The 27,772-nt window shown below is 35.2% G+C and overlaps 2 protein-coding genes across 3 annotated transcripts in view; one reads left to right on the forward strand and one right to left on the reverse strand.

The window, feature by feature from the left end:
* Nucleotides 1-89: 89 nt before the first annotated feature.
* Nucleotides 90-9,086, reverse strand: LOC100366525 (alpha-ketoglutarate-dependent dioxygenase FTO). Its single transcript, XM_085500384.1, has 8 exons — nucleotides 8,951-9,086; nucleotides 6,514-6,591; nucleotides 5,606-6,173; nucleotides 3,710-3,900; nucleotides 2,551-2,688; nucleotides 1,946-2,065; nucleotides 1,217-1,332; nucleotides 90-575 (listed from the first exon to the last, which is right to left on the reverse strand). The coding sequence occupies exons 1-8, from the start codon at nucleotides 8,999-9,001 to the stop codon at nucleotides 419-421; spliced, it is 1,419 nt and encodes a 472-aa protein (XP_085356510.1). The 5' UTR covers nucleotides 9,002-9,086; the 3' UTR covers nucleotides 90-418.
* A 58-nt stretch (nucleotides 9,087-9,144) lies between these two features.
* Nucleotides 9,145-27,772, forward strand: part of LOC102810021 (protein fantom-like) — a 30,209-nt gene continuing 11,581 nt past the window's right edge. For both annotated transcript variants that reach the window (XM_085500386.1, XM_078011960.2), the window contains exons 1-22: nucleotides 9,145-9,258; nucleotides 9,734-9,907; nucleotides 10,637-10,781; nucleotides 11,377-11,536; nucleotides 11,755-11,835; nucleotides 12,754-12,824; nucleotides 13,352-13,441; nucleotides 14,344-14,416; nucleotides 14,939-15,009; nucleotides 17,588-17,693; nucleotides 18,769-18,915; nucleotides 20,358-20,431; nucleotides 21,786-21,925; nucleotides 22,787-22,944; nucleotides 23,140-23,206; nucleotides 23,899-24,119; nucleotides 24,354-24,422; nucleotides 24,683-24,763; nucleotides 25,450-25,565; nucleotides 26,762-26,961; nucleotides 27,236-27,330; nucleotides 27,500-27,665. In XM_085500386.1, the coding sequence (XP_085356512.1) occupies nucleotides 9,781-9,907; nucleotides 10,637-10,781; nucleotides 11,377-11,536; nucleotides 11,755-11,835; nucleotides 12,754-12,824; nucleotides 13,352-13,441; nucleotides 14,344-14,416; nucleotides 14,939-15,009; nucleotides 17,588-17,693; nucleotides 18,769-18,915; nucleotides 20,358-20,431; nucleotides 21,786-21,925; nucleotides 22,787-22,944; nucleotides 23,140-23,206; nucleotides 23,899-24,119; nucleotides 24,354-24,422; nucleotides 24,683-24,763; nucleotides 25,450-25,565; nucleotides 26,762-26,961; nucleotides 27,236-27,330; nucleotides 27,500-27,665 (2,458 nt within the window). In that variant the 5' untranslated portion in view covers nucleotides 9,145-9,258; nucleotides 9,734-9,780. The remainder of the gene's footprint in view (nucleotides 9,259-9,733; nucleotides 9,908-10,636; nucleotides 10,782-11,376; nucleotides 11,537-11,754; nucleotides 11,836-12,753; nucleotides 12,825-13,351; nucleotides 13,442-14,343; nucleotides 14,417-14,938; nucleotides 15,010-17,587; nucleotides 17,694-18,768; nucleotides 18,916-20,357; nucleotides 20,432-21,785; nucleotides 21,926-22,786; nucleotides 22,945-23,139; nucleotides 23,207-23,898; nucleotides 24,120-24,353; nucleotides 24,423-24,682; nucleotides 24,764-25,449; nucleotides 25,566-26,761; nucleotides 26,962-27,235; nucleotides 27,331-27,499; nucleotides 27,666-27,772) is intronic.

Below are 27,772 nucleotides of genomic sequence, written 5' to 3' on the forward strand. Positions count from 1 at the left end.
TTTTTCATGCACTCCACCTGAATTATTACATTATGGCCTTCTGAACGTATGCTACTGTCATTTTCACAATTTATTTAGAGATGTGGATATATTTGTAGTGACTGATTAGGCAGTAATCATTTATTCTTTCTATATCAATACATTAATAATGGAAATATGAATATAAATCTTTAAAAATTAACATTTAGTAAAATTATTTACACATGTTATGGTGTATGTATACAAATCTTTACGAGAGCAGAGTAACAAATACGCTTGTAGAGTACATATTTGGCTTAGAGTATCAAATAAAATTGAAAATGTATACTTTTAATAATGAATAAAAAAAATATTATATATATATTCTGTTGAGTTTGATTACAGGGGTCCACTCATGGATGTCTATTACAATAGTTCATTGCCATTGTCCCCACGCTCTTTACTGAGAATCGTTTGTATCCATGCACTCCTGTATGATGTCTATGTGTTGAGATAGGTCAAATGGCAAAGGCATTTCAGAATTGGCATCTGTCCAACACGGTTCATATATTGGTCTGTGTTCCTCTGGAATATGATAGAATTCTTTCTCGCTGTATCTGAAATGCCAATATAATGTGTTCATCATATATTCAATTTCCTTTATTTCTCAAGTCTGTAAAATATCTAACACAGCACCTCTATGGATATATTTAATGTATGAAAAATAAGTTATTATTAACATATTTTCAATTTTATCACGAAGTATACAATTTTTCATATTACTGTAAAATCTGTATTAGAAGCCACGACTTCTATTAAAATGGTACAATTTTGGGTCTCGATTGTTTAAAAAGAATGGGTGCGGCTTCTAATACAGATTTTACGGTAGTTCTCATTGTAACAAGTCTAATGGGTTAGGAATTTGGTAATTAAAATTAAGTTTCAGCTGTAATCAGAAATAAAAAAAAAAACAATTTTATCTAATATGCATGCAATAAAGCTACCGGTGGTCATTGATATTTACATCTTCAATGGGAATTTTCCAAAAGCTCCCTCCATTGAAAAGTCTTCAAAAATATGTGATTATCAAAAGCCAGCAACATGAAATCTTGTTTGACCATTACAATTTCTACATAAATTGAACGACTAACCATGTGGGTTATTTTCAGGCTTGTATAAATTAATAAAACATCAACCAATCACAATGAGGCATTCATAGAAATCTTACTTCTAGAGGGCGCTATATGGGAATACCTACCTATTCATCCATTCGTTCCTAAGTTCATTTCTCTCCACCAAAGAAGGCAACAGTATCTTGGCAATCATATGTGACTGGTCTTTTTTCTTGACTACAATGTCTATCATCAGCTTTGTCTGAATGCAAAAACATAATATTGAAATATTGGGGTAATTTTGACAATTGCAGAGAGGGACTTATAATTCAGTATCAGTCCGTTCTGGAGTTGTGTCATTATGGCTTGAAAAAACCAAAGACAATAGAAAAGAAAAAAACATTAGGAGAATTGAAAAATTACTGTAACAGTGATCTTGAATATCTGTTTGAATCACATGTAACAAAACTGTTTTTTATAATTACTATACTCAAGAAAGTGTCAATGACATTGTACTACGGTATTTGACTGAATTGACAGTGAAGAACACAAAATGTCTGTAGAAGCATATCAAGTGTGGATTCCTAAACCGTATTTTAACTTTATGTTAATGCCAAGAATAACCCACTATGTTTGATGTTAATAAAATTTTCTCTGGCTTGCTTGAGTAACAGATGTTCACATATTGAAATTTTGTGGGTTTTTTCAACTTTTTTGACTCATCATTGAATATCAACGTCAACTTTTGTCACTTTTCACAAAATAAACATTTGATCAAAATTAAAATTTTTTAGAAAACAATTATGGCATTTATTAGGAACAAATTTCATAAAATTCACTAAATAAACAGTTGTGTGATATTTGATTGCACCTACCATAAGTTCCATTGTCTTCCAATCTTCCTGTAATTGTTCCATTGGTTTCAACCAATACGATCTTTCTTGAGAATGTTGAGTGCCTTGCATCCAGAATTGCCGTAACCATTCAAACTCAACCTAGTAGGATAAAAAGAACAAAACTAAAGTCCAGCACACCAGCAGTTTACTATTTCATGATTACTCTTATGTGACTTACAAACTAGCCTCCAAAGTATTTAGTAGAAAGTTAGCAAACTTGCTCATTAATTTACCACAAACTTTAATTATTATTCAACCATTTGACGTAACTATGACAGTTTCAATGTGAAGAGATTTACTGTGCTGCGACTTGGGTTATTCTGTATCTGCCAAATAACAATCTAATTTTAATGAGTTAAAAGTTTTTGAGGTTGACATACTGGTAAATAGACCAAATTGCTTGGTCGTGTAGTTTTGCTTTGGCCATTGTGGATGGATGCGACCACTTGTAGGAACCGAAAACTCTTGTGGGCCAAATGATAAGTCAAAACCAGTTGTTGTCGTTGAATCAGTGTACAAGTTGCTGCCGGAATATTTCTGAGCTTTACTCTAAACACAAATCCATAGGTCAATACATTTCTTACCTCACTGTGTATTTCTTCAATCAGCTGAAGTACGTCAGTTTCCAGAGATTTCAAGTAAGGTATTTGATCTTTGTAGCCAATGTTATCAAGCGCAGTCTGGCATCTTTGTTGAATATAACATAGTGTACTGTCAGAACTCTGTAAATGGACAGAAATATTTACATGTACATTGTACTTGCATATCTCTGCTCATCTACATATATTTACATTTCAAAAAACAAATACATATATTAACATATTAACACACCATTCACTATTATTTCAGTATCCCTATGTTTTAATCAATTGTTTTTTATGTCAAAAATATGCTGAATCTTGATGACAAACCACCAATGGTATAGGAACATTGTGTATAGTCTAAAATACCTGCTTGCCAGGATTAAATAACAGAAATGTGAAAATATCAACCAATTCCCAGCCACAAAAATATACCTCTCCAGACAATCTCTCTACTCTGACCCAAATTGAATACAGGTATTGGTGGGACACAGTAACTGTAATGCTTTATATAAGATACAATGTGATTATTACTGCATTTGCTTTATTAGTAGTGCATGTGATTACAAACACTACAGAGATGCTGCTATGGTCAGCACTGTTTTGTTTACATCTACAAGACAAGCAGCCTCTCGGCTGAGATAGCTCCGCTGTTAGCAATGCACATTTCAATTAAAGAACTGAAGATATCATTAGAAAATGAACAATATGTATAGTATCAAAGCAATCAGACTTGGTGTTTTCAACAAGAATTCGAAAATATCACTTTTCACCAAAAATGGCCAAAATATTCATCAAAATTAGATACTTGAAGATATCATCATGAAATGAACAAATCTGAGAGAGGTCCACATGTAGTACCTATATATGTAATATCAAAGCAATTGCACTTGCGGTTTTTAACAAGAAGTCGAAAATATCACTTTTTACCAAAAATATTCATCAAAATTAGAGAATTGAAGATATCATCATGAAATGAACAAATCTAAGAGAGGTCTACCCAAGGTACATACATGTATACACCAAGTATCAGAGCATTCAGGCTTGTAGTTTTCAAGAAGAAGTCGAAAAAGTAAAACATTGACATGGACAATCACTCATATGATAAGCTCCACTCGACAAAGTCAACGGCGGAGCTAAAAAGAGTGAATACAAGCCTTACCTCCACTACTCTATGAGTAGAGCTATATCTCGGTAGAGTTCCTGCAATCACACAATGTTGATGTGTATCATTCATAGTATCTAACATATAATAACAATCCTTATTGTTCAATGGGGTGCAGACAGCTGGTGTTGTGATGTCCCATGCCACTTTCAGTCCAACTTTCCACTTGCTGCAATCTTGCCTTGCTTCTGATGAACAGATAATATAAGAAGAAATGAAATCAGAATTGTAATCAGGATATTCAGGAATTGTTGTCTTTTAAGCTCCCTCTGGAAAGAAGACACGCCCTGCTTAGACATATATTACTGGTTATTAAATAAATACAAAAAGGGACCATGAAAAATGTTCAATTTTTACAGCAAATCTATGGAGAAAAGACTGAACAAGGTTGTCCTGTTATACATGATTCCAAATTAAAAAATCCATCTATCCATTACAGTTCTGATTTTTCATTTTAAAGGAAAAGTCAAGCCAAACAACATAATAATCCTAAAGAAAAAGCTCCACAAATGTAGGAGAATGCAATTTACAGTTTTTATCTCTTTTCATTCTCTAGAAATTCAACTTTTCATCAGTATTATGTAGTTTGTCATCTTGATTCTCCGGCAAAGGATCATGTGTAAAGTGTGACATCATATCCACTGTTTTGAAAAATTGAGAAAATACTTTCATCTATAACATGAGAAATACTGATGCGAATTAGTTTGAAGATCTTTTATCTTGGAGTAGCATGTTGTAAGGCTTGACTTTTTCTTCAATTATACAATATATTTTTGCCCATTTTTAAACCAAATTGCTTAGGTTTTTCCACAATGTACATGATCATTTTGCAAGTTAATTTATTTGTTTGTTTGTTTGTTTACTCAAATCAGTCTCGGATCATGTACAAACTGATACAAGATGCATGGCATAGGAACTAATCATCTTCTGTGGTTAATAAGCCACAGCACATTTGAAGGTAGCAATACAATAACAAAGCATAATTTAAACAAGACCATCATGACCACAGTCAACTGGCGCACACGTGATAATAAAATAAATACGATATTTACTATATGGGGGCCGCCATCTTGAATGACGCATAAAACTAAATAAGAGACAAGTTGTGAAATGCGTTTTTCAGATTCCTACAAATCAGGACAAAAATACCAATCTTTCACAAAAATACGGTCCGTTGGGGTTATATTAAGTCAACCGATAACAAAATTCGGCCTAATTCGTCGTTTTTGTGTGAAAAAATACCTTGCATACGAACACCTAATTATGCGAAGAACCTAGAACACTAAGCCGGGGTATTTGAAACCGAAATTGTCATCTAAGCTTTAGGCAGTCGCTGATTGGCTGCTGAGCTGGAATGCTAATTTTTAGTTTCAAATACCCCGGCTTAGTGTTCTAGGTTCTTCGCGTAATTAGGTGTTCGTATGCAAGGTATTTTTTCACACAAAAACTGTGACTGTGATCATGACATCCATTTGTAGAGAGGAGACCGGTACCATATTTGCTCTATTAAAAGTATATCTCCAATCGAAGCGCATATAAACCAAAAATTGCATTCGTTTTATACTGAATCATTAAAATATTACCTATTTTGACCATATAAACTCCTGCGTAAGTTCCAAAAGCATGGATAGAAATAGAGAAAAACAGTACAAAAAAATGTATCTACCCGGTACTAAAGCCACATGTACAGGTCGATTTTCCTCACAGTCACAAGTATTCAAATGTGTTTTGTGTCTTAAAATTTACAATGCATCTGACCCACAGACTATGCATATTATACAACCCAAAATGCACAAGGGTGTGACGACCTCTGCCCTATGTGTATGACATGGTATATGAATATCAGGTGAGTTTTCTGAATCGTTAAAAGAATAGAATAAAAGCGAGACTTACCCATGGGTACGTGATTGTAAACGGCAACCGTGGACCCTTCTACTAGACTCTCATCCTTGTGCCAACTGACTGCTATATCCCCCATATTATAGTACGGTTCTTGTTTTAATCTAATCTCACTTGGGTCCATATAGTTCAGTATGGTCGCTTTAAATTCAGTATTTCTTTGAATTATTGTTTTTAAACTATCGTCTGTTTCATCAATTTTCCTACCAGTAGATGAAGCAAATTTCTCAGTTATTAATTTATTCACATGGTCTTTGAAATATGTGTTTAATTCATAGAAAGCGTTGCACGCTTTTTCCACATCACTAAGTTTTTTTTTATCATCAAACGTCCATGGTAGCGCAAATAATCGTAAATTCAAATATCTGTACGTCATGCCCGGTTCACCGATCAGAGTTCGAGACACTGGGGTCATCACAGTTTTGTTTCGGAATCGGATTCTATGCTGGTAGAGGTAACCATTGGTAAGTAAAGTCTCAAATCCCTGCTGTAACCTGGTATGAAGTTCTGAGGAAAGTTCTGTTCCAGGCTGTACTACAAAATTATCATAATTCTCAGCCACCTGTGGAGGAGAAATAGCTTGTGAAATAAGAAAACAAACTGAAATCATAGACGATACAGAAAAAGTCATGGTTATTGTTTATAAACAGAAATAGTAAAAAAATGAATGATAGTGAAAACAAATTAAACACTATGAACTTATATACTATGTCACTTTTAAAAAGAAGTTTTGTATTGAAAATTATTTTTACAATATTTCAACGTTTTTAGCTTTCTCCTAAGCAGGATTCCTTTCAATACAGGAAAATTGATATTGTATGAAAAATAATTTCAACTCAGTGGAGCATTTATTTCTTATAAATAATATGCAGATGTTTATGTAGAGAATCACTGAGACTTACCAATGCCTTATAGTCTGTGTCAACTGGTGACAAGAATTTAACTTGCGTCTCCTTCACTGCAGACAAAAGTTTCTGCTTCTAATAGCAAAAATAAATTATTAAGTTGTGATTAACAGCAATGATTAAAAAATATTACATGCCAGTGGTTTGTATTTGTTGTAATCATAAAGACTGTGATAACGTTTTTTTTTTTTCATATTTACCTCTCACCCCATCTCAAATATATAACATCTAACATGTGTAAAATCAATTAATTAACTGACTGACTAACTATTTGTCAATTACAATACAGAAAGACAGAATGACAACCGCAGCTAACTACTACTAATTAATTAATCAATCAATTACGTGTGTACAGGATATATAGTAGTTAATATTTGGTAGTGTTTCTAATATATTCAAAATAGCTAGACGCTTCAAGCAATGGTTCTGTATCAATAGTAAGAAGAATAATGTTAAAACGTATACTGTGACTGTGATTCTATGCAAGGTGAAACAATTAATTAATTATTGTGACCAATGAGTTTAATGTAATGGTATAGCTAATCTATGTAATACCACAGGGAGCGTGGGTGTACAGGATTTAAAGTGCCTGTACAATGCCCATCCACACGCTTCCCATTTTAGATCTGTGCCCCACTGAAGTGGGCAATTATTGATTTTTTTGCTGAAAATGATTACTCGTATCCAAGTAAATTTGAGATATTTCCCGTGCTGTAGCCACGCCCACCTATCCTGAAACGGTTGACTGTTTCCGGATTTCCGATTCTCGCCAAAAGTGCGCCACCAAATGCAAAAATATGAGAGGAAGCCATACCCCTGGGCCGTACTTTCATATCACTGTGTCATTCAACGTACAACTGTACTTTTAAACGATATACATTTTTTAATCGGCGTTTCTTTTGTCTATTTTATTTTATTTTTGAGAGGGCGAATTTTTAGAAGTTGTTTTCACAACAAACTTTTATGATGGTTAAACGTTGTGTTGTGGGCGGTTGCAGTAATGCGTATAGTCATAGTGTAAGTATTTCCACGTTTCCAATCGATCCGAAAGTGCGAAATCGGTGGACGAAAGCCGTGAAAATAACAAGAAAAGGTTGGGGTGGACTTCCTCGTAACAGCGTCATATGCAGTGTCCACTTCACCTCAGATTCTTTTTTTTGTTGTTGAAAAACTGTCCTTGTCCATGACAAAACAACTAGGTTTTAACGAGAAACGCCGACAATACAAAACGATTCCGGACCAGTCCATGATCACTGAGACGGATTTCAGAAGGAAGAGAGACGTCGAGTATGTGTTTCAAATGATTTGATTTTTTTGCGATCCTGATTATCGCTTTATGTAAAAAGATAGCAGTAATTTTGATAATGACATGAAAACGAAGCGTCGGACAAACAGGAAATTACGCAGCCCTCAGGCTGTTTTCATTTTCGCAGACTAAAAGTGTCTGAATTGTTCGGTTATTGGTGTTGAATGTCGAATTCACACCTTTGTTGCCTTTACTTGCAGCTTGATCGGCGTAATAATTTACGGAATAAGAATCCGGGCTTGAGCTGTCAAAGTATTTTTTTAATATGATGTCATAATCATGAAAATCTTGCTAAATCCATTCTGAATTTGTCTGTATGTGAGTCGCTCTCAATAATTTTTGTTATCCAATTAAACGCCGCCATTCACGCACTTGTCCCCCTCATGACCCGACGCGTTCACCCATTACAACGCGGCAGTCATTTATTCAGTAACTGTGTTTTGTCGTTTTTTTTAAAATTATTTCTCTATTTTATAAATCAATAGTGTCTAGTAACCTGGTAAATAACAAGACGATTCAGCCGTCAAATTTGATTTTGTCCAATGCCGGAGTCCAGCGACAGTGTACAAACGTGCTCCGGTGACGGTGACGACCACGGTGACCAGCGACACCAGACCGGACATATTTCGCATCTGACTCAACCCCATGTAACAAACTTGATACTATGTGTTCAGTATGGTCCATTCTTCCTCGACGAACAAGTACATAAGCGGCAATTTAGTCAAAGACGAGAAAACATTTGAAGAAGAAATTTGCCTTATTTACAGTGGCAATGCAAGTGGCAATGCAAGCTGCCCAGCGACTTCCCCTTCTGACGTCACAAGGGGAATTTCTGTATGCAAATGAGAAGCTAATGAGGAGCCTCGTTTTAAAATACACAAAAATAAAGTTTCCGTAGACTGAGTTAAAAACACATTTTTTCACTTAAAAAAATTATTTATGCTTAGAAACATAAAAATTAATAATGTTTATGTATCAATGGATAATTTTAGGCGTGAAAATAGCAGCCATTTCACAGGCACTTTAAATCATCTCCACACCATCAATATGAATAGCGTCAACAATTCAATTACCACAGTCACTATCACTGGAACTGTGACATTACTTATATTTTTTACTCAAACGTACCTTGGAATCTTTCTCTTCATCCTTGGATTCATTCGATTTTCTCTTCCACATGATTTGGCTATTTCACGAATTTCTGTTCTTTGAACGTAAACCTCACGTTTCTCACGACCACACTTTTACTCAGCTGGTCAGTCACGTGATATATATTTGAATGATTACTTCCTGGTTCGTTCAGAGGAATTATGGGTATTAACCCTTTTACGCTTGCGCAGTACCTTGTCAACCGAATTTTTGGTTTCAGCATTTCTGTTATTGTTTACTATTTTTTCCGGGTTGAATCTGGGGAACACCGGGGTGGCAGACGTAAGGTAAATGTGTTATATACAAAGCATGCATATTCAACTACAATTGTATCATGAAATGTTTTGCTGTTCCATTGGCCTACCACCCAACGCGATCGACGAATCGAGTGTACACCCGCCCCATAGTTTTGAGGCCTATCTGTAACGTGATTTTATCGTAGTACACGTTTATTGCTAGTTTGTTTGCACATATCAGTGCCCACTGACAACTATTATTTATCCGTTTAAGTGGGATTGTGAGATAGTAAAACTAACGCGTTTCTTCTTTGCGTTGGAAGACCATCGATTTAAAAAAAGTAAAATTGAAATTACCGATCGCATCTGAATGAAAATTGCTAACAGACATCCTTTGTAGTTGCTAGGCATTGTGCCAACAAGTTCATGCAAATTCCAATACCGTGCTTAGACCGTTATTCGCTCCAGATTAGATGCTTGAGTTTTTCTCGTGTTTATAATAAATTATATTGCGAAATAATTGCAGAATATAAGAGAGCAGCTGCCCGTGCTACTGCACATACTTGTTTCAAAATGCCTGGTCCACCCTATCACGACGAAACAGCATATGATGTCCCGGTGAAGGATACAACTCCGTCCAAATATGGAGCCGGTGCTCTTCTACAATATGGTGCTCTGGGAAATATTGACGAAGAAGATGGTCAGTACACGTAGTGAAATTGTGTGATGTAGTACAAGGCAATGTGCTCTGCATTTGTGTTCACAGTTCCTGCATCTGGTACCGGCCTCCATAATTAATTAATTTCAGAATATTTGGAAGCAACTGCCTGTGCAACAGCACATACTTATTTCAAAATGCAAACGCACAGACATAATGATAAATGAAGAAAATCACAATCAGCAATTGATCATATAAATTTGGAAATGATGTCAACTTTAGCAGTGTCAATCGCTTGTTTTGTGCGAGTAGCATTCAAACTGGAAAACAAATGGAGAGTATTTTGCCTTCCATAGTTATTAGTGTATTGGTGCTGTATTCTGTTACTATTATATGTAACCATTGCCACTCTTTCCGGCGAGTGAGTAAGTGTTAATAAATAAATAAAAAATAAAATAAATATGTGATGTTTGATTACCATTGCACATGTACAGCTAATATGATAAACCAGTCACCATAATCAGATGGCTACAAGGTCTTGAAGAATGCATAGTTTATATCACAGTTACTAGAAGGTTTTTCTAGTAACTGTGTTTATATAGACTATGATCTGATCAGAAATGAATGATTTATTTGAGAGAATGAAATCATGTTCTATATTATCTGATGTGACATACATGTAAAGACAGTGCCTCTGTGTTAGCACATTTTTGTCTATTCTATGCTAGTATCAACATCCACTCATTTTATTGTTTTATTATCCCCTGTTAGCTTATGGCGATAATAAACAAGGTCAGCAAAGAAGAGCTATTTCTAAACTAGGTAGAGATGAGTTGGAGGATAAATACCTAAGGCTATATGAAGAAAATCTGGTCTTGAAAAAACATGCAAGAAAACAAGAAGACAAAATTAAAAGGTATTTTGTTATATACTAGTTTTGTCCTCAGGAAAATGCATAGGCAATTTGTGGCTGATTTGCATAATGATAGTATGTCATTTGCATATGCTTTTTGTAATAATAATTACACATAGGTAATGTTGAAAGTTTAAGCATGGCATTTCAGTGGCCAAGCTTGTAAAAGCGTGGTGCTTAAAAGGTTTTGGGAGAACACTGTACTCATTTCCAATGTGGTCATCTGCCTAGAATTGTTATCAAATTTATCTCACTTATGGTACTGGTATTCCTGGCCTACAGCATGACAATTTCAGATACTTTCAAAGATAAAATAATTCCAATGGCCATGCAATTCACTTTTCCACCAAGCTCTTTACACGTCATTCAAACAGCATTCTGGCCAATAGCATAAAAGCAGCTCATCTCAAAACTCAGACTAGTAACATTCAGTCAGAAAATTTACTTTCAATGTCTTCCTGAAGTATATTAGGATAATATGTTTTGACTTTTCCTGCTGTAACACAGTTTGTCATGTTTGTTTACATATCCTAAGTGAGTGATTACTCATATTCACTCTGTTAGTTCAGTTAGTGTATTTTGTTTCTTGTTTTTGTAGAATGGCCACAAAATTACTACGTCTGGTCAATGACAAGAAAAAGATCCAGCACTTGGAAGGTGGAGGTCGAGTACGAGATGTTGAAACTGAGGAAATGATGGAAGACCTGCATGGGAAAATAAGGGAACTGGAAAAACAAAATGAACAGCTAAAAAATAAGGTATGTGAATGCAAAATATTCACATCTTTAACTGCATTTTAATTTTTTTTTATATTATAATTTTGTTGTTCATCATAACTTTAGTAATTTTCATCTGATAGATTATTACCAAGCATCAAATTTTAGCCATGTTTGAAGATGGCACATTGAAAAACATGGCTGGTTGGTTTTATATCCTGTGACCTGCCTCACCAACCTGTTGATTTTTCTCTTCTCAGTTAATGGTTTCTAAACAACAGATTGCTACACAGAATAAAAGGACTGATCCCTATACTTACGTCCAATCACGAGTTGACACAGTAAGTAGTCCATTTTGATCATGGTTGCTTGAAAAACTACAAATTTCATTGCGGATGGCATCTATCATTGTATTGTGTCATGTTTTATATTGATCCATGCAATGTAAATAGGTACAATGTACTACTGGTAACACCTGAGCAAAACGAAACAACCACTCGGCATAGTCAAAAAAGAGGATTACAGGGAGTGTTAAGTAATAATATTATGATTGTTTCCCCAATAAGAACTGTGTGATGTTTACAGTTGTGCAACTATGTTTCTGTTTATTTAAAACTAGTGTTTGAATTCATTGGCTATTGGCGCCAATATTTTACCTAGCCTTGTATAATTTCATGACGGATAGGTGAGAGAGAATATTGTCCAGTCAGTGTAGATCTTGATTTGTCACGCTGTTTACCCATGCTTATCAATGTAGTTATCTTTGTAGCATGGTCAGGGTGGTTGATGTCCCCACAAATTTCAGCTGAACAACTGAGACTGAACTAAATTTAACATTCCCTTTATTTGAAAATGGGCTCTTGTGACGTCTGAATCGTGTACACTCTGAAAAATATACTGCATAACCAAAAGCAAACATTGTTGCACAACTGTAAACATCACATAGTGGCTGTCAAGGAAACCATCATAATATTATTACTTTACTCTCACTGTAATCGTCTTTTTTGACCATGCCGAGTGCTCATTTTGCTCCGCTCATGTGTTACCAATAGTATATAAAATACAGTTTGTTTACAAAAAATTCCACCGCACAGTGCATATCAATTGTAACACTAATATTAATATTTATGGTAAGGGATAATAGGAGAAAATATGTTTTATTTGAAATCTGTATAGTTGATTCATGCTTATTCTTATTTCAGGAATTATTTGTGCATAATTTTCTGATGTTCTTTTTGTCATGCGTTTCTGATCAACAGGGTAGAGGTCCGAAGCCACCAGCTTCAGAACGGATAAAGAGAGGGCTTCGAGTTCAGGGTGAAGGTGCTAAGTATGTACATACTGATATTTTTTGTGACATATAATGAACTCTGCTTGTTAAATTATATGAACTGGTTTTATTGTTCAAACTGTCATAATGTTGTTGTAGTTGCTTTTAATTAATTAAATTTAGTCAGCGTGTATTTCACTGTCATATTGGATTTCAAAAATTGTTTGTAATTAAAACTTTGGTGTATGAAACTTCACAGTGGACGCAAAACATATGCCTAACTCCTGCACATGGTAAGCAATTACCGAGTGACTTTGCAGCATCAAAACAACAGACAATGTTTTATGTACCTACAAAAGCATTGTTATAGTCCAACCACATCCTCCCATGCAACCACACATCAAAAGCATACCACGTCCAGTGTTTTGATAACCGGTTAATCACGCTTTCAGGAAAGTGTCTGGGGATGTTGCAAAGCCACTTGATAACTGCCTACCAGGCACGGGGGTTGGATGTCTGAAACTATTTTGCACCTGTTGTAAAGGGTGATGACATTTTCAATATTAATGCTCGTTGTTCCTTTCCAGATCAGCAACACCGAGGGCATTCCGTAATGATGTCCTGCCTCGATATGGTCATAGCTTACTAGAGGAAGCACGAGCTGAAAATAGACAACTGTGAGTTAAGTCAGATTATCAAACAAAATTTCTCTGTATTGAAGTATAGTTCTAAATTACTGTAAAATACTTTATTTTTGCTTGGAATTTATTTTTGCTAAAGGTATAATTCGGTGAAAATAAAATTCAGCGAATATTTTCTTCTATTTTACATTCAACTTTTGTCAAAAGTCAGTGAAAATAAATCCCATACAAAACACCCAAAAAGTCTTTTCAGCGAAAATTAATTTGAGCTAAAATAAAGTATTTTACAGTAGTTGGCGCACAGGCTGTGGATAGAGATTGATATTTATTTGCTCTAATGAGATAATTATGATTGATTGGTTCACACTTCAATTATCATAACACACAAAACCACAAGACTTTGACAACTACCTGGTAGTAATAATGCAAACAATCTGATATTTGATTTATTAAATAGTCAACATTCTAGTTTCTTTGGTTACATGATGTCAGCTCTGAAAATCACAGTGAGTGACTGCTCTATATATCACACAAAAGTTTCAGGGAATATATATATACTTTAGTGTGTTTGCACTAAATACTAGTAGTTGAACATGCTAGAATTGTTGCAAATCTGAGCAGGGTGACTGGATGGATGTGGTATTATTGTAGTAATACACTACAGTCTTCTTTACTTGGGTATGGTGAATCAAAGTGCCAGAATTCAGCTGTTTTGGGACCAAATTATGATTACTAGTGGAGTAAATGTTTATTAAAATTATTGACAAAAGAGGCAAAATTGTGTTTACCAAGTCTGTGGAGTAGCCACCATACACTTTGCAGTACCTGTACTGAGCATTGTATGTGAGATTGAAGTAATTCATACATCAAACAATTGCCATTTCTAGACCACATCATGGTTGGTTTCTTAATCTCACTATTCCCATGTGTTTTCACAGAGAGGAATACATCCAACAACTTCAAGATCAGGTTGCTATCCTGGAACATGACTCTGACATGGCTAAAGAACGGGTATGTATATTCTCTGATTCACAGGCTGGTTATATCCTCTGATTGGCAGGCTGGGTATGACCTCTGATTGGCAGGCTGGGTTCTGAAATGCCCAGTGTATGATTTCCTAATTTTTTTTGGTCATATGCTCAGTGCTAATGTGACTAAGTATACATAACAGATGCAAATGACTCTCGGCCAGTGGTTTCAGTCTTCTCATCTTTTTCTGCAGCACACTCTTCCTAGGTTTGGGCCCCAGGCAATTTTAAATCATAATTTTAAAGCATCAAGTTCTATAATGCTATCACATGATTTGATGTTATTTTCTACTATATAGATAATGAATAACTCATGAATAGTTTCCTGTATTTGTGCTTTACTCACTGTTGTATTATGTAGTTGAATTCTCACTATCGTCTCTAATTTAAAATGCCACGGTCATTAAGTAAACATTGTAGAAATAGTTTCTGTTTGCTGGAAGTCTCTCATACTGTCTTTGAGTCTTTGATCACTGTGTTCAATTTAGTATTATTTCTACTACAGATATCAAGAAATGACAGAGAACTTGAAGCTGAATTATTACGACTACGAGAACAGATGTCGGCAGGTCAAAGGTGAGATTGTAATGATGTTCAGGTTCATACACTTGATGCATGTTTTGAAGTGTAATGTCTGGTACACTGAATACATGTAGTACATTAGAAACTTCTCTTGAACAGTAGAGTAGAAACACTATGTTATATTGATCAGACTTGGCCTATCTGTATTCTTTGCTTTCATTGTCTGAAATGTACAGTCAATTTTTATATCACATAATTTGATCAAAAACATGATCAGATGTATTTAGGTAATTGATTACACCGAGTTTTTCATCGGCCAAATCCATCATTTTGTTTACATAATAAAGCATGTTTCCAGGTGCATACCAAAATTTCACATCATGTTACTGTAAAATACATTATTTTAGATTAATTTTCGCTGAAAAAACGTGTTGGATGTTTTGTATGGAATTTATTTTCACTGATTTCTGACGAGTTGAATGTAAAATATAGAAAGAAAGGTATATTCGCTGGATTTTATTTTGACTGAATTGACATTCAGCGAAAATAGCGAAAATTAATTCCAAGCGAAAATACAGTAAAGTATTTTACAGTAGTTTGAAATACTTTATTTTAGCTGGAATATATTCTCCCTGAAAAAACGTTTTGGGTGTTTTGTATGAAATTTATTTTCACTGATTTCTGACGAGTTGAATGTAAAATATAGAAAGAAAGGTATATTCGTTGGATTTTATTTTGACTGAATTGACATTTTACAGTAGTTTGTAATTTTGCTGCAATTCTACTGAGCTGCACCGTAAATGCAAATTACAACCTCACACAAATTTTGACAGTACAGTTTCATCTTAAAAATCTGTATTTTTTTTATGTATATCTCCTTAGCTGATAGAAAACCTGATGTTTATTACTGGTATATGTCGTAATGCCCTCTGTAGGGGTTTATATCATCATATATTGACCTCTTTTCTTAATGCATGTATTTTTCCCCCTATATAGACATAAAGCTGAGTAAGTCTTCCTATTGTAGTATGTGTGGAGTCATTTCATATCAGTGTCTGTAGTGTTCAGTCCTGCAACATAATAAATAGTTTTGTCCTGGGCAGTGATTCACCACACTGACTTTGTTTTGTCCAAATGTTTGCATGAATTGTTTTGTAATACTAACTATTATTAACCTTTTTTCCAAATGAACAAAATGAAATCACACGTAGAACTCATTGAAATTATTTCACCTATTCGTAAAGGGGACAATGTTGCTTCGACGATGGTCTGCGAATGACTGACCTTGAAACGTTCCATCTAGATCAGATGGCACCCTCTCATGCCCCGCTCCCCTCCCCTCCAGTTTTTTTCAACATTTTTTGAGGAAAAAAATTCTGTATTCTTTTTAAATGTTCAATTGAGTATTTATTTACCGGTACTTGGCAGTCATGTGACCATATCAAGGTTATATCTAACATCAATTTTTATCTTGTGTGAATTACAAGGTTTTCATAAAATATATACTAGTTTGATATGGTTTAAAACCTGTCTTCTATGAAAATATATACCGGTAGTTTGAATGGTAGCTATTCATATGTATTTCAGTCATAGTATTAGACATGAATGGCGACCATGTATTTAATCTACAAGCAATGGCAGAGAAACATAATTCATGTTTTAAATAATGATCGCAGTACATTACATGTATTTGTTTTTGTCTTCTAACAAATTAACCTAGCATGATTTATACTTCTTTAATTCAGATGTATAAATCCAATCAACACTGTTTCTGCACTGTTTGTTTGTTTGTTTTGATCACCATGCTTGTTACGACTTTATTTTTCACACTCCTATTCTGCATGTTCTGATTGTATTTTCTAAGCATAGCACCCTCCGTGGTAGGAGTATATAAATCAGACCATGTTATTCTGAAGTGGAACCTTGTGCCAGTTTTTGTTTTGTATTTCGTGGTCACAGGACTTTTCGCGTTCACCCCTTCTTTACGCAATTATATTTATTTTTCAAGAATTTTTCATTGGAATCACAACAGACTGTAAGCAAGTCTAGCATCAACCCACAACTAGGAATTTATGGAAGTAAATGCCCTTTACTGTGATGGCCTTGTTTTTGCTTGGAGTAAAAAATAATTTGTCACAGTGGTGAATTAAAATATGTTCATATGATGAATTTGTATTATCGGGTAAAAATGCGATCTGTGATTCCAAGCTGTCACCATACTGTTTGCACGTGCATAGCCTTAACATCTGAACATTTTACAAATATTCATTTGCCACTACAATAATGTTATTGACAATGACATGATGATTACATGATTTGAAATACAAAAATGTATGTGTAACTCATATGATTCTTAACATATCAAATTTCTGCCGAAAAGGTATGTACCAATGTTGTAGTACACGTAAACAAGCGTAATTTCGACCACAGTGCTTTTGTTGAATCAGTTTACTATTCGAAATGTGGTTGATATAAATTAACAAATATTTGATATTCAGTTGATACTAATTTTCGATAGATAATTGCGATGTAGATTTGCGAGGTTGTCTGGCTACAAGATTTCATCCAGAATTTCATGGGTTTGTATAATCTTTGTCTTTGTTTGATGACACTAAGTATTTATATCCTATAGATCCAATATACAAGAGAATGTTGAGTTGATCAAGCTTCAACGAGAAATCAAGGAGAAATCCACTAAATTATCAGCCATGCAGGCACAATATCAGAACCTTGAAGATGTAAGTTATCTATTTTGTAATAAAAAAATGCTAGAATTTTCTGAAAACAATATTCCTACAACATTAAGGTAGCACCAGGAAAAACAAACAAGTTAAACATTGATTTGTGATTCAGACATTCTCGCATAGTAACTTAGTATGCTACTATAATAACATATACTGTGGAATACTTTATTTTCGCTGGAATTAATTTTCGCTGAAAAGGCTTTTTGGGCATTTTGCTTGGAATTTATTTTCACTGATTTTTGATGAGTTTAATGTGAAATATAGGAAAAAAAGTATATTCGCTGGATTTTATTTTTACGGAATCATCCCTTCAGCGAAAATAGCGAAAATAAATTCCAAGCGAAAATAGAGTATTCTACAGTACATCATCTGGTATGAGTGACTACAGTAGTGTATATTCCGTACCAATGTTTGTCTAAGATTGAATGTTCTCCAACACATGTAACCCCAGAACTTCAGAGTTAATATTTGTCCTCTTTCACAAAATAAACTATATTTGCCTAAAAAAATGGTGATCAGCCCTTTGGTTAATTGGAAATTATGGCCATTTAATGGAGAAAGTATTGAAAAAAACCATTAAAATGTGCAAATTTATTTTGAAGCAAATAGCAGCTATTTATGTATAATCCCATAATATTTTCTTTAGGTTGACACAGCAGACTCAGGCCGCCAGGCAGTATTCATGAGTGACTGCTGTCGTTAACCTAAAAAAAATATGGGATTATATATTTATCACATGCATATTTCCGCATTGTGAAAAAGTTGGGCAGCATGTCTTATCAATCTATGTGATATGTATTTTTGATCTGTTCTGTATTACATCACACTGTGAAGATATGCACACTGTGTATGTAATAATATTCCAAATTTTTTTAGAGGTCCAATAACAACAAGTAAAGAAAATTAGGGTTGGCCTTAATTGGTTTAATAGGAATCAGTGTAAATACAAGCATAGTTTTTTTATACAGTCGTGCAAACGCTATTCACAGAAAAACTTCCTGTGTCTAAAAAGTTTTTAGTCTCATTCGTCCATAATTCAGGTGACAGGTGATATTTCTATTTTCCTCAGAACTTGAGAACTGTGAAGTCAAGTCATGAAGGTGTACTCCGTGAAATGGACAAACTGAATAATCAACTACAAGCAGAGCAGAACAAAGTGATGAATCTCCAGAGTGAACTGAAATCAGGTACTATCACTCAAAGACAACTTATTGAGGTAAGAAAGTATTGGTATAATATACCGTATGACATACACATGTCCTCTTTTTCTGTGTACACTGTCAGATGTTAAGTAGAAGTGATTGTTAGTAGAGAGGTGGTGTTTTGTTTGTACAGTAAGAATATATGGTCCACTTATAGATGGACTTACCTCAATTGGGTAATTAGCTGAGAATTTGTGATTTCCATGGTCGCTGATAGATGATCAGTTTTAATTTTTAGTCATTTAAATGTATTCAAATGTCAAAATGTCTCAAACATGCTACGGATCATGCAAAACTGAACCATTGCAAATTTTTTTGAAAAAATTTCATTCAAGAATTGTAGTCAATAGAAAATTATGTCCATTTGCTCCAAATTATCAAAACAATATAGAAATTAAAACAGTTGAAATGTTGCACCAAAATTTCAACAGGAAAAATTATGGAGTTTAACAGGGTTAAGCAGCACTCAGGAAATACCCAGGTAATTGTGACAGTGCTTATGATAACAACATTTAAAATTAACAAGTCAAATTTATTTATAATGGCAGACTTAATACTTAGATTGCATTGCTGATGTGTTTATTGTAGAGGTATCAGAGTCGTTGAACAGTTGGCTGGTTCCCGCCTCAGGTGTCATGGCGTACCAAGCCACAAGAGGCCGGTAACTAGTAACGGTTCTGGCATTTCCCTTAGTTACCCGACGTCAGCGCTTACGCTCGTGGCCGTTCAGGGGTTTCCTTTTGCTTTAGAAAGTTGGGCGAATAAAAAGAATTGTTTCTTTTGTTATAAATTTGCACAGAACATATCAAATCTGTAAATCTAAGCAGGCAGTATGTATGTGCATGGCTTTATTGTAGCATTACAGACACGTTTACGCAAAACGGAACTTGGAATGTTTTCAAATTACGTCACCCAGTCGCGTTCCTTCCGGCCGGAGAACCGGCCCAAATGGAACAATATGGCGATTACTAGTTACCTGCGTCCTACCTGCCATTCGCAAAGGACGCCGGGAACCAGCGAAGTTGAACAGCAGATAGATTAATAGCAGATACATTTGTAGATTAGCCCGTAGTAATCTACTTCAGTAGCCTATGCTAAGGATCTGCTTTGGGTCTTGAATACAGGCCAGATTTAATCTGTACTTAGCGTTAGCCCATGCTAAGTGTTCATGCACATTTTCTTAGTACGGGTTAAGATATTTTCCTTGTTAAGCCCCTGCAATGGAGCTGTGCATGAACGCTACTTATGTAAAGCCAATAAACTAGTCCACAATACATGTATATATAAACTTGTCATACTGAGTTTGTTTCTAAGTCATTGCAATTCAGGATTTTTTTTATCTATGAACTTATTTCATGTTATCTGTAATGTAAACCATAGTGATAAAGTACACGTGTACCACATTGTTTGGAACTAAGCCAATAATTGATATACCCGATATGTAAATCTGTTCTAGCTACAAGAAAGAATATCTGATTCAGATCGAGAGAAGGAGATTTTAAAGGAAGCTAATGAGAAACTACTAAGCAGGTAAGATGTGGATTGTTTACTGCTTATCAACATTTCTATGTGTTGAACATGCATTGTAACTACAAGCACGGACATAATAGTATGTCATTGATGCATGCTGTGAATCCAGAGATGCATGTAATAAGTTATCAATACTGTGTGTGATTTGCTTTCTATTAAATTACATGTGCTTTCAACCACAGTTGACACAGACACAACAATGCTGCAGCGTTTGCACAGTTATTATGTACAAGAAATCGTCACATCGCACCCTTGGCTTGCGTACATACAAAAACCAAACATTTTATGATTATTATTAGTCCCCGTTTGGACATAGTCCGAAAACGGGGACTTATGTTTTGCCCTGTGTGCGTCCGTGCGTGCGTCCGTGATCACCTGTATCTCGAACATGCATGGATCGATTAAGTTCAAACTTCACTCATACATCGCAAATTATATGGGACATATGCACATGCATTTTTTTTATGATCAGATTAACGATAGTCGAATAGTGGCCATTTTAAGGCCGAAAATGAATCAAAATCATACATTTTCACCATTCCGGACCCGAATCTCAGTTATGCATTGACGGATTTCGTTCAAATTTGGTACATACATTAAACATAATAGGACCTTGATGCATGTCATTTTTTTTTTCGGATCAAGTTCGAAATGGCTGACTGGCGGCCATTTTGTTTTAAAGAATTCAGTTCTGGATCCGTATCCGAGACATGTCTGGATTGATCAAGTTCAAACTTCACACACACAAGGTACATCATGTCACAAATATGTATGTGCATTTGTTTCATGATCTCATTAACGATAGCCAAATGGCGGTCGCTTTAAGGCCGAAAATGCATTGAAATCGCACATTTTCACCATTCCGAACCCGGATCTCAGTTATGCATGGACGGATGTTGTTCAAATTTGGTACATACATTAAACATAATAGGACCTTGATGCACATCATTTTTTTTTCGGATCAAGTTCGAAATGGCCAACTGGTGGCCATTTTGTTTTAAAGAATTCAGTTCTGGATCCGTATCCAAGACATGTCTGGATTGATCAAGTTCAAACTTCACACACACATGGTACATCATGTCACAAATAGATATGTGCATTTGTTTCATGATCCGCTTAACAATAGCTGAATGATGGCCATTTTAACGTCGAAAATGCATCAAAATCACGTATTTTCACAATTCCGGAACCGGATCTCAGTCATGCATGGATGGATTTTGTTCATATTTAGTACAATGTGTTGTACATATGCAGGTGCATTTCGGTCATGATCTGCTTTGAATGTATATATCACTCAAATATGAACGGAACGGGGACATGTCATTGACAATGACTTGTTTTTTTTTTGATTTAGTGCCTTTGATGCAGATAGAGAGAGACAATATCGTGCCAATGAAAAGCAACTGAAGTTACAGATAGCACAGCTAGAAGCTACCTTGAAAGGAGATCTCAATGATAAGAATACTATCTTAGATAAACTTACAGATGAACGAGGTAGGTACATCAGTCACTCAGTGTTAGATAATACCATAATGATTTAGTAGTGTCACACGCAACGTAATATTACCGTAATTGGTATAGTACAGGTGTGATGGTTCAAATACCAAAATGGCAACAGTAACAAAAAGACTTCCCTGGCGGCGATGATAAAATACGAACACGGAGCCAACAGATGAGGTTTCAACTGGTACTGGTATTATTATACTCTGCAAACATCAAGTACAATAACGCGGTACAACTCCACTACTCCAATAACTAGATACTTAAACTCCAATACAATTCAACGAGATCTCCAATCTGAACTCAGTGCTGAACAACTCCCCTATATATACCCACACTGTCTATAAATAGACCATTACATCAGCATACATAATGAGTCTTGAACTTACTACAAATTTCTAGAATGTTCCATTACCTTCCATTGCCTCCTACAGTGTTCTATTACCTATTCAACCAGTTTCTAAAAAAATATAGAATATTCCACCCAGACACAGTACGGTTCTAGAACATTCTCAGTGACACGGAAGTGGTAAATAAGTCGTATGCGACAGTTAGTTGTTTTTGAATTTATATAAATCAACTTATTTGGTTTATATTAATGCTGACATTTTACCAGGAAATGGAATTGATTCACTTACACAACACAACTCATGCAACACATGAACATGAACCATTGGAAACTCAAACTTTTGTCATGTTTCGCAAAATAAATCTGTATACTTAATGTTTAATTTCACCTTTCCTCCAAATTAGGCCTGTATTCAATAGAAAATTATTTCCATTTGGTAGAAAATACATAAATGTGCACAAATGTTGCACCAAACTTAGTACTGATCATTTCCTTTATGCTCGCAGAGACAAGAGAAAAGTTGGATAAGGACAATAGAGAACTGCAGATAAAGTATTACTCATCCAAACAAGAACTTGATGAGCTGTCTGAAAAGATGAAGTTCTTCACCAAGGAGAGTGCTGTTGATTTCCAGGAGTTGGAAGAAGCATTAATTCTTGTAAAGGTAAATATTTATTGGGTAATAGCGTAGTGGTTGTTGAGTCCTACTTGCGATCGGTTGATCCAAGTTTAAATCCTTTCTACATGTAGGGTTGAACAATATGAAGGGGTTGACCCCCTATCCTGCCACTGACTGAATTGTGAGTACAAAGCCAGTTCTTGTCAGGATTCATCGACTATTTTGGTTTGTATATTTCAGAAACGTAAAGAGGCAGGAAGTCAGAACTTGGAGTTTTTAGAAAGAGTTGATGATGAATTGAATAAAGGTAAAGTTATATGTCACTATGTTCAACAATATGCAAGCATGAATGTGTGGTAGTTGGTATTGGTAGTCATTGGTAATTTATTATAACCAGACATTTCAGACAATACCCCTTCATCAGTAGTATCTATAGTTATATTGAATAATTACCAATGACTACCATACAGTGTGCCCTCCAAATGAAATCCCTCCAAATCAAGTTGAGTCAGCTTGTTGGTTGCTCGGAAGGTCAGTGTTCAAGAAAAAAACAAATCATCCGTGATGGGTGACTTGTGGCTCAAACAAATTCTGTAGCAAATGAATAACTGCTGGAAACAACCATACATGTACAGTACAATCCATGTTTCTAAGTGTGAATGCAGCCATAGTCAGTTACTTACTCACATGTATATTCGCAGTGTTCTCCCAAGATAAATAGCATAACATAATATCTAATTTCCATAAGAATAGAATATGTTAATCACATCTATTGTGTCCGTTGCTACAGTAATTATTTTCTTTTGTTTATCCATAATTATAAGAGTGGGGGGGCACCTAACCCCAGTGCTCTCAAGAGATCCCTGGGAGGACTTGGTGATGCATTTATTCATTAGAGGTACACCAAGGGCTAGGTGCTGAATACCACACTGTGGCAGCTTGTCAACTCAAATTTAGAGAGTTGTTAGAAAAGCATTTAAATTTTCATTTTTACCATAGATATGAAACAGCAGATAGTTGGCTTACAAGCAGAGCATGCAGAGACGGTGGAGGAGCTTGAGAAGACCAGGAATATGCTAATATTACAACACAAGATAAACCGTGACTATCAACAGGAAGTAGAAAGCAGCACAGCAAGACTAGAAGATTATAAAAAAGAATATGATACTAAACTGGAAGAGTATGCACAATTGTTAGATATCCGAGCAGCTAGGATAAAGGTAAGTGTTAGCTACAGACCAAAGATACAAGGGTTTTATACAGTATCTTTTGAACAAGTGAGGTTTTTCTGCAAGCAAGTTGTTTCTCACATGAGTTACTTAGTCATATTTGCATTTCAAATTACTGGTGTTCTGTGTAGGAGGCATTGTGGGTGTGGCATTGTGGGTGTTTCCATAGTTACCTATTGTCAACTTGCATTATAGTAATAAGTAAATGTTTCATATTTATTTCAGAAACTTGAGAGTCAACTGAAAGATATTGCATATGGTACAAAGCAGGTGAAACTCAAAGACTTTGTGGAGGTGAGATTGTACAAACTATTTCACAGTACTGAATATTATGGTGATAAGGTCACCTTCCCATCATATACATATTTCTAACTGCATCATGTACATGTATGATACCGGGGTATCACTTCACCACCACCATGTCTATTCATCTTGTCATTCATACACAGCTTTTCCACCTTTTTTTTGAAGAAGTCTGAAATGAGAATAAAGTTAGTTTTAAAATTAAAACTGACGGATCATATAAATTGATCATATTGACATTTTCTTGCCAGCATGATGACGAGTACGAGGAGATTGATGAAACTCTGAAGTTAGAGAGAGGACAGAATGTGTTTGAGATACACGTACAGAAGGTAAGACTTATGAAATTCAGTTATTATTACATACATTAAAATTCTAATACATTAGGTTCTATTATTTACCCATGATTTGATTTTAATAAACACGGTGATCACCGTATTACTAAAATTACCCCAATAATGTATGAATAACAACCTTGTGGTCATCAGTATGTTAACAACACTGGCAATATTGAAACTTTATAGACAAACCATAATGATTATCATATCAATAGGTATTCTTTATTAACATATCAGCAGATATACCTTATTACAAGATTATTGCTATGTGCATCTCTGTATGTCTTACTTAGTTTTTAAAGGCCTTTAAGGGGCTTATAATGAACTCTAACAATGGGAGCTTAGTTCCTTTCCAGTCTGGCTGTTGTTAGAAGCTCATTTCAAGTTCTGATCAAATTGTTTTTTCATCAGTTTATAGGTCACTACATAGCTTCAATAAGATATATAAATTGCATAGCAGTGATTTTATGATATCATTGTAATAAATTGTCTGGCGATTGTGAGGCTTTAAGGATATTTGATAAATTGATAGATGGTAAATTCTTCAATTAAATTTGTTTGGGGGGTTGTTGTGGGTAGATTACATTCACCATCTTGTATGGCATAGCACAGTTATCTTTATAAATTATATGACAATTACGAGTCAGTGATTAACTGTTGATTTGTCTTTTTTTGTCCAGATCTCATACAGTAGAGAAGCTTTGAATGAAATGGGCGACAGTGAACCATCAACATTCGTGACTTATGAATTCTTTGAATTTGAAGTTCAATCAACACCAGTGGTGAAAGGAAATAAGTGAGTAGTCGTTACTTTACATCTTATAACTCACATCCTTAGAAAAATAGTGATGTTGTGAGTACATTGGTGGGTGAGTGGCTGACCGCAATGTAACAACTTAGTCTGGTTGTGTTGTCAGTCACCATTCAGATTACAGCAAATCCCAAAACAGTTTAATAATTTTGAATGACAGATCTCTATGACAGCGACGCTGTGAACGACTTGTTTTGCACATGTGTGTCATAACAGTGCTCCCTGACTAGGATTTATGTTGTGACAACGCTTGAAAATCTTCTCTATGCATGCCACATAATTAGTCCCCGTTCAGATGAAGTCTGAAAACGGGGACTTGTAATTCGGTCTCCGTCTGTGCGTCCGTCCGGAGTCATATCTCAGAATCCCTTGGACCGATTCCGTTCATTCTTTGCATGTGTCTAGTACTTTATAAGAGACATATGCACATGCAGTGGTTTAGCGATTGCATTCAAAATGGCTGACTGGCAGCCATCTTGTTTTTTGAAAATGTCGTATTTTGGACATCCTTTGTCAGTTTTCATTCAAATTTAGTACATAGATCATACATGTTAGGATACATGTCCCCGACCGTTCGTGAGTTCCTGAGTCTGTCCGTCCATCCGTCCGTGTGTGTGTCCGTTCGTTCGTGCGTCAGTCTGTCCAGAGTCATATTTCAGAATCCTGTTGACCGATTTCGTTCATTCTTTGCATGTGCCTAGTACCTTATGTGGGACATATGCACATGCAGTGGTTTAGCGATTCGATTCAAATATGGCTGACTGGTGGCCATTTTGTTTTTCATACCCATGCCTACTTTCTCATGAATGCAATGAACATTTCTGTTTAAATTCCGTACAAAGACAGTATACCAATAGATACTTCAACATGAACATTATTTTTGTGATTTGATTCAATATGACTGCCCAATGTTCAATTCTTGTGTAAAAGCACTAAATCATAATTTTTTACAAATCCATCTCCTATTAATGGTTTCAATCTAATCTCAATGACTTCATCAGCATCAAATTGATATGTCAGATCACAAAATTTTGGACGGGGACTGTGTCATTAACAATAACTTGTTATATATACATGACTGCTAAGCATGAATTGTATGTCTTGTGAGCTTTTTTTTGTGTGGAAAACTGGTGTTTGTCATTTACAGCAAAGCCATTGACGCATTTCTTGTTGATTTACAGACCAGATTTTGATTTTACATCGCAGTATGTGGTCACTGTGGATGACTTCTTTCTACATCATTTAATGAAGGAATCCACCACACTGGAGGTACACCAAGGACTAGGTACTGAATACCACACTGTGGCAGCTTGTCAACTCAAATTTAGAGACTTGCTAGAAAAGCCACAGGGACGTTTACATGGAACAGCTCAGTTAACAGGTATGTGTCTTTAAATATTTTTTTTAATTTTGTCAAGGATTTTTGAGTTCACCCTGTATGTGTGTCTGTTTAGTGGATTCTAATGGTATGTACATGTAGGTGCTTTGAAATAATGTACAATCCTGATTACATTAATCAGCCTGCTGACTAACCCAGGGGATCCTTTACAGTGGAATACATGAGATTGTTAGTGGCATCATCAACCCTGGGTATGATGCTGTACTTTTATGAGCTTTGTCAGTCACACTGATATATGCGATTTATTCTTGTCTAGGAATGGATCGCAATCACGTTGGTACTAATTATGGCGTGATTGAATACTGGGTTAGATTACGTGTTCCAATGGATCAGGCTCTCAGATTGTTCAGGGTAAGTAGTCATGCATCATACTGATTCTTATAATAGTAATTTGCATCGTATTTGAAGAAAAGATTCTTCTAAATCATCAGCCTGACAGTTTTTAGCTAAATACATTCTCAATAGCAACATTGTTGTAAGTAACCTGACATTGTGTTGCACTGGTTGTACTTGATAACAGGAAAGACTGAAAGCATTAGGGTACATGACGTCTAACTATAGAGCCACAGAGGAGGCTATCCAAGCCCTAGACACAAGGGAAGCTACTACATCAAGTAGAGATAAGAATCTAAATGAGCTGGTCGTTAAGATTATCAGGGCTAATAACGTCAATGCAAGGAGGGATGGTAAGAAGACATTCATTCATTCACTTATTTTAATTCATTCATTCATTCACTTATTTTAATTCATTCATTCATTCACTTATTTTAATTCATTCATGCACTCACTCACT

Source organism: Saccoglossus kowalevskii, chromosome 6 (assembly GCF_978046115.1).
Source record: "Saccoglossus kowalevskii chromosome 6, keSacKowa6.1, whole genome shotgun sequence".
NCBI lineage: Eukaryota > Metazoa > Hemichordata > Enteropneusta > Harrimaniidae > Saccoglossus > Saccoglossus kowalevskii.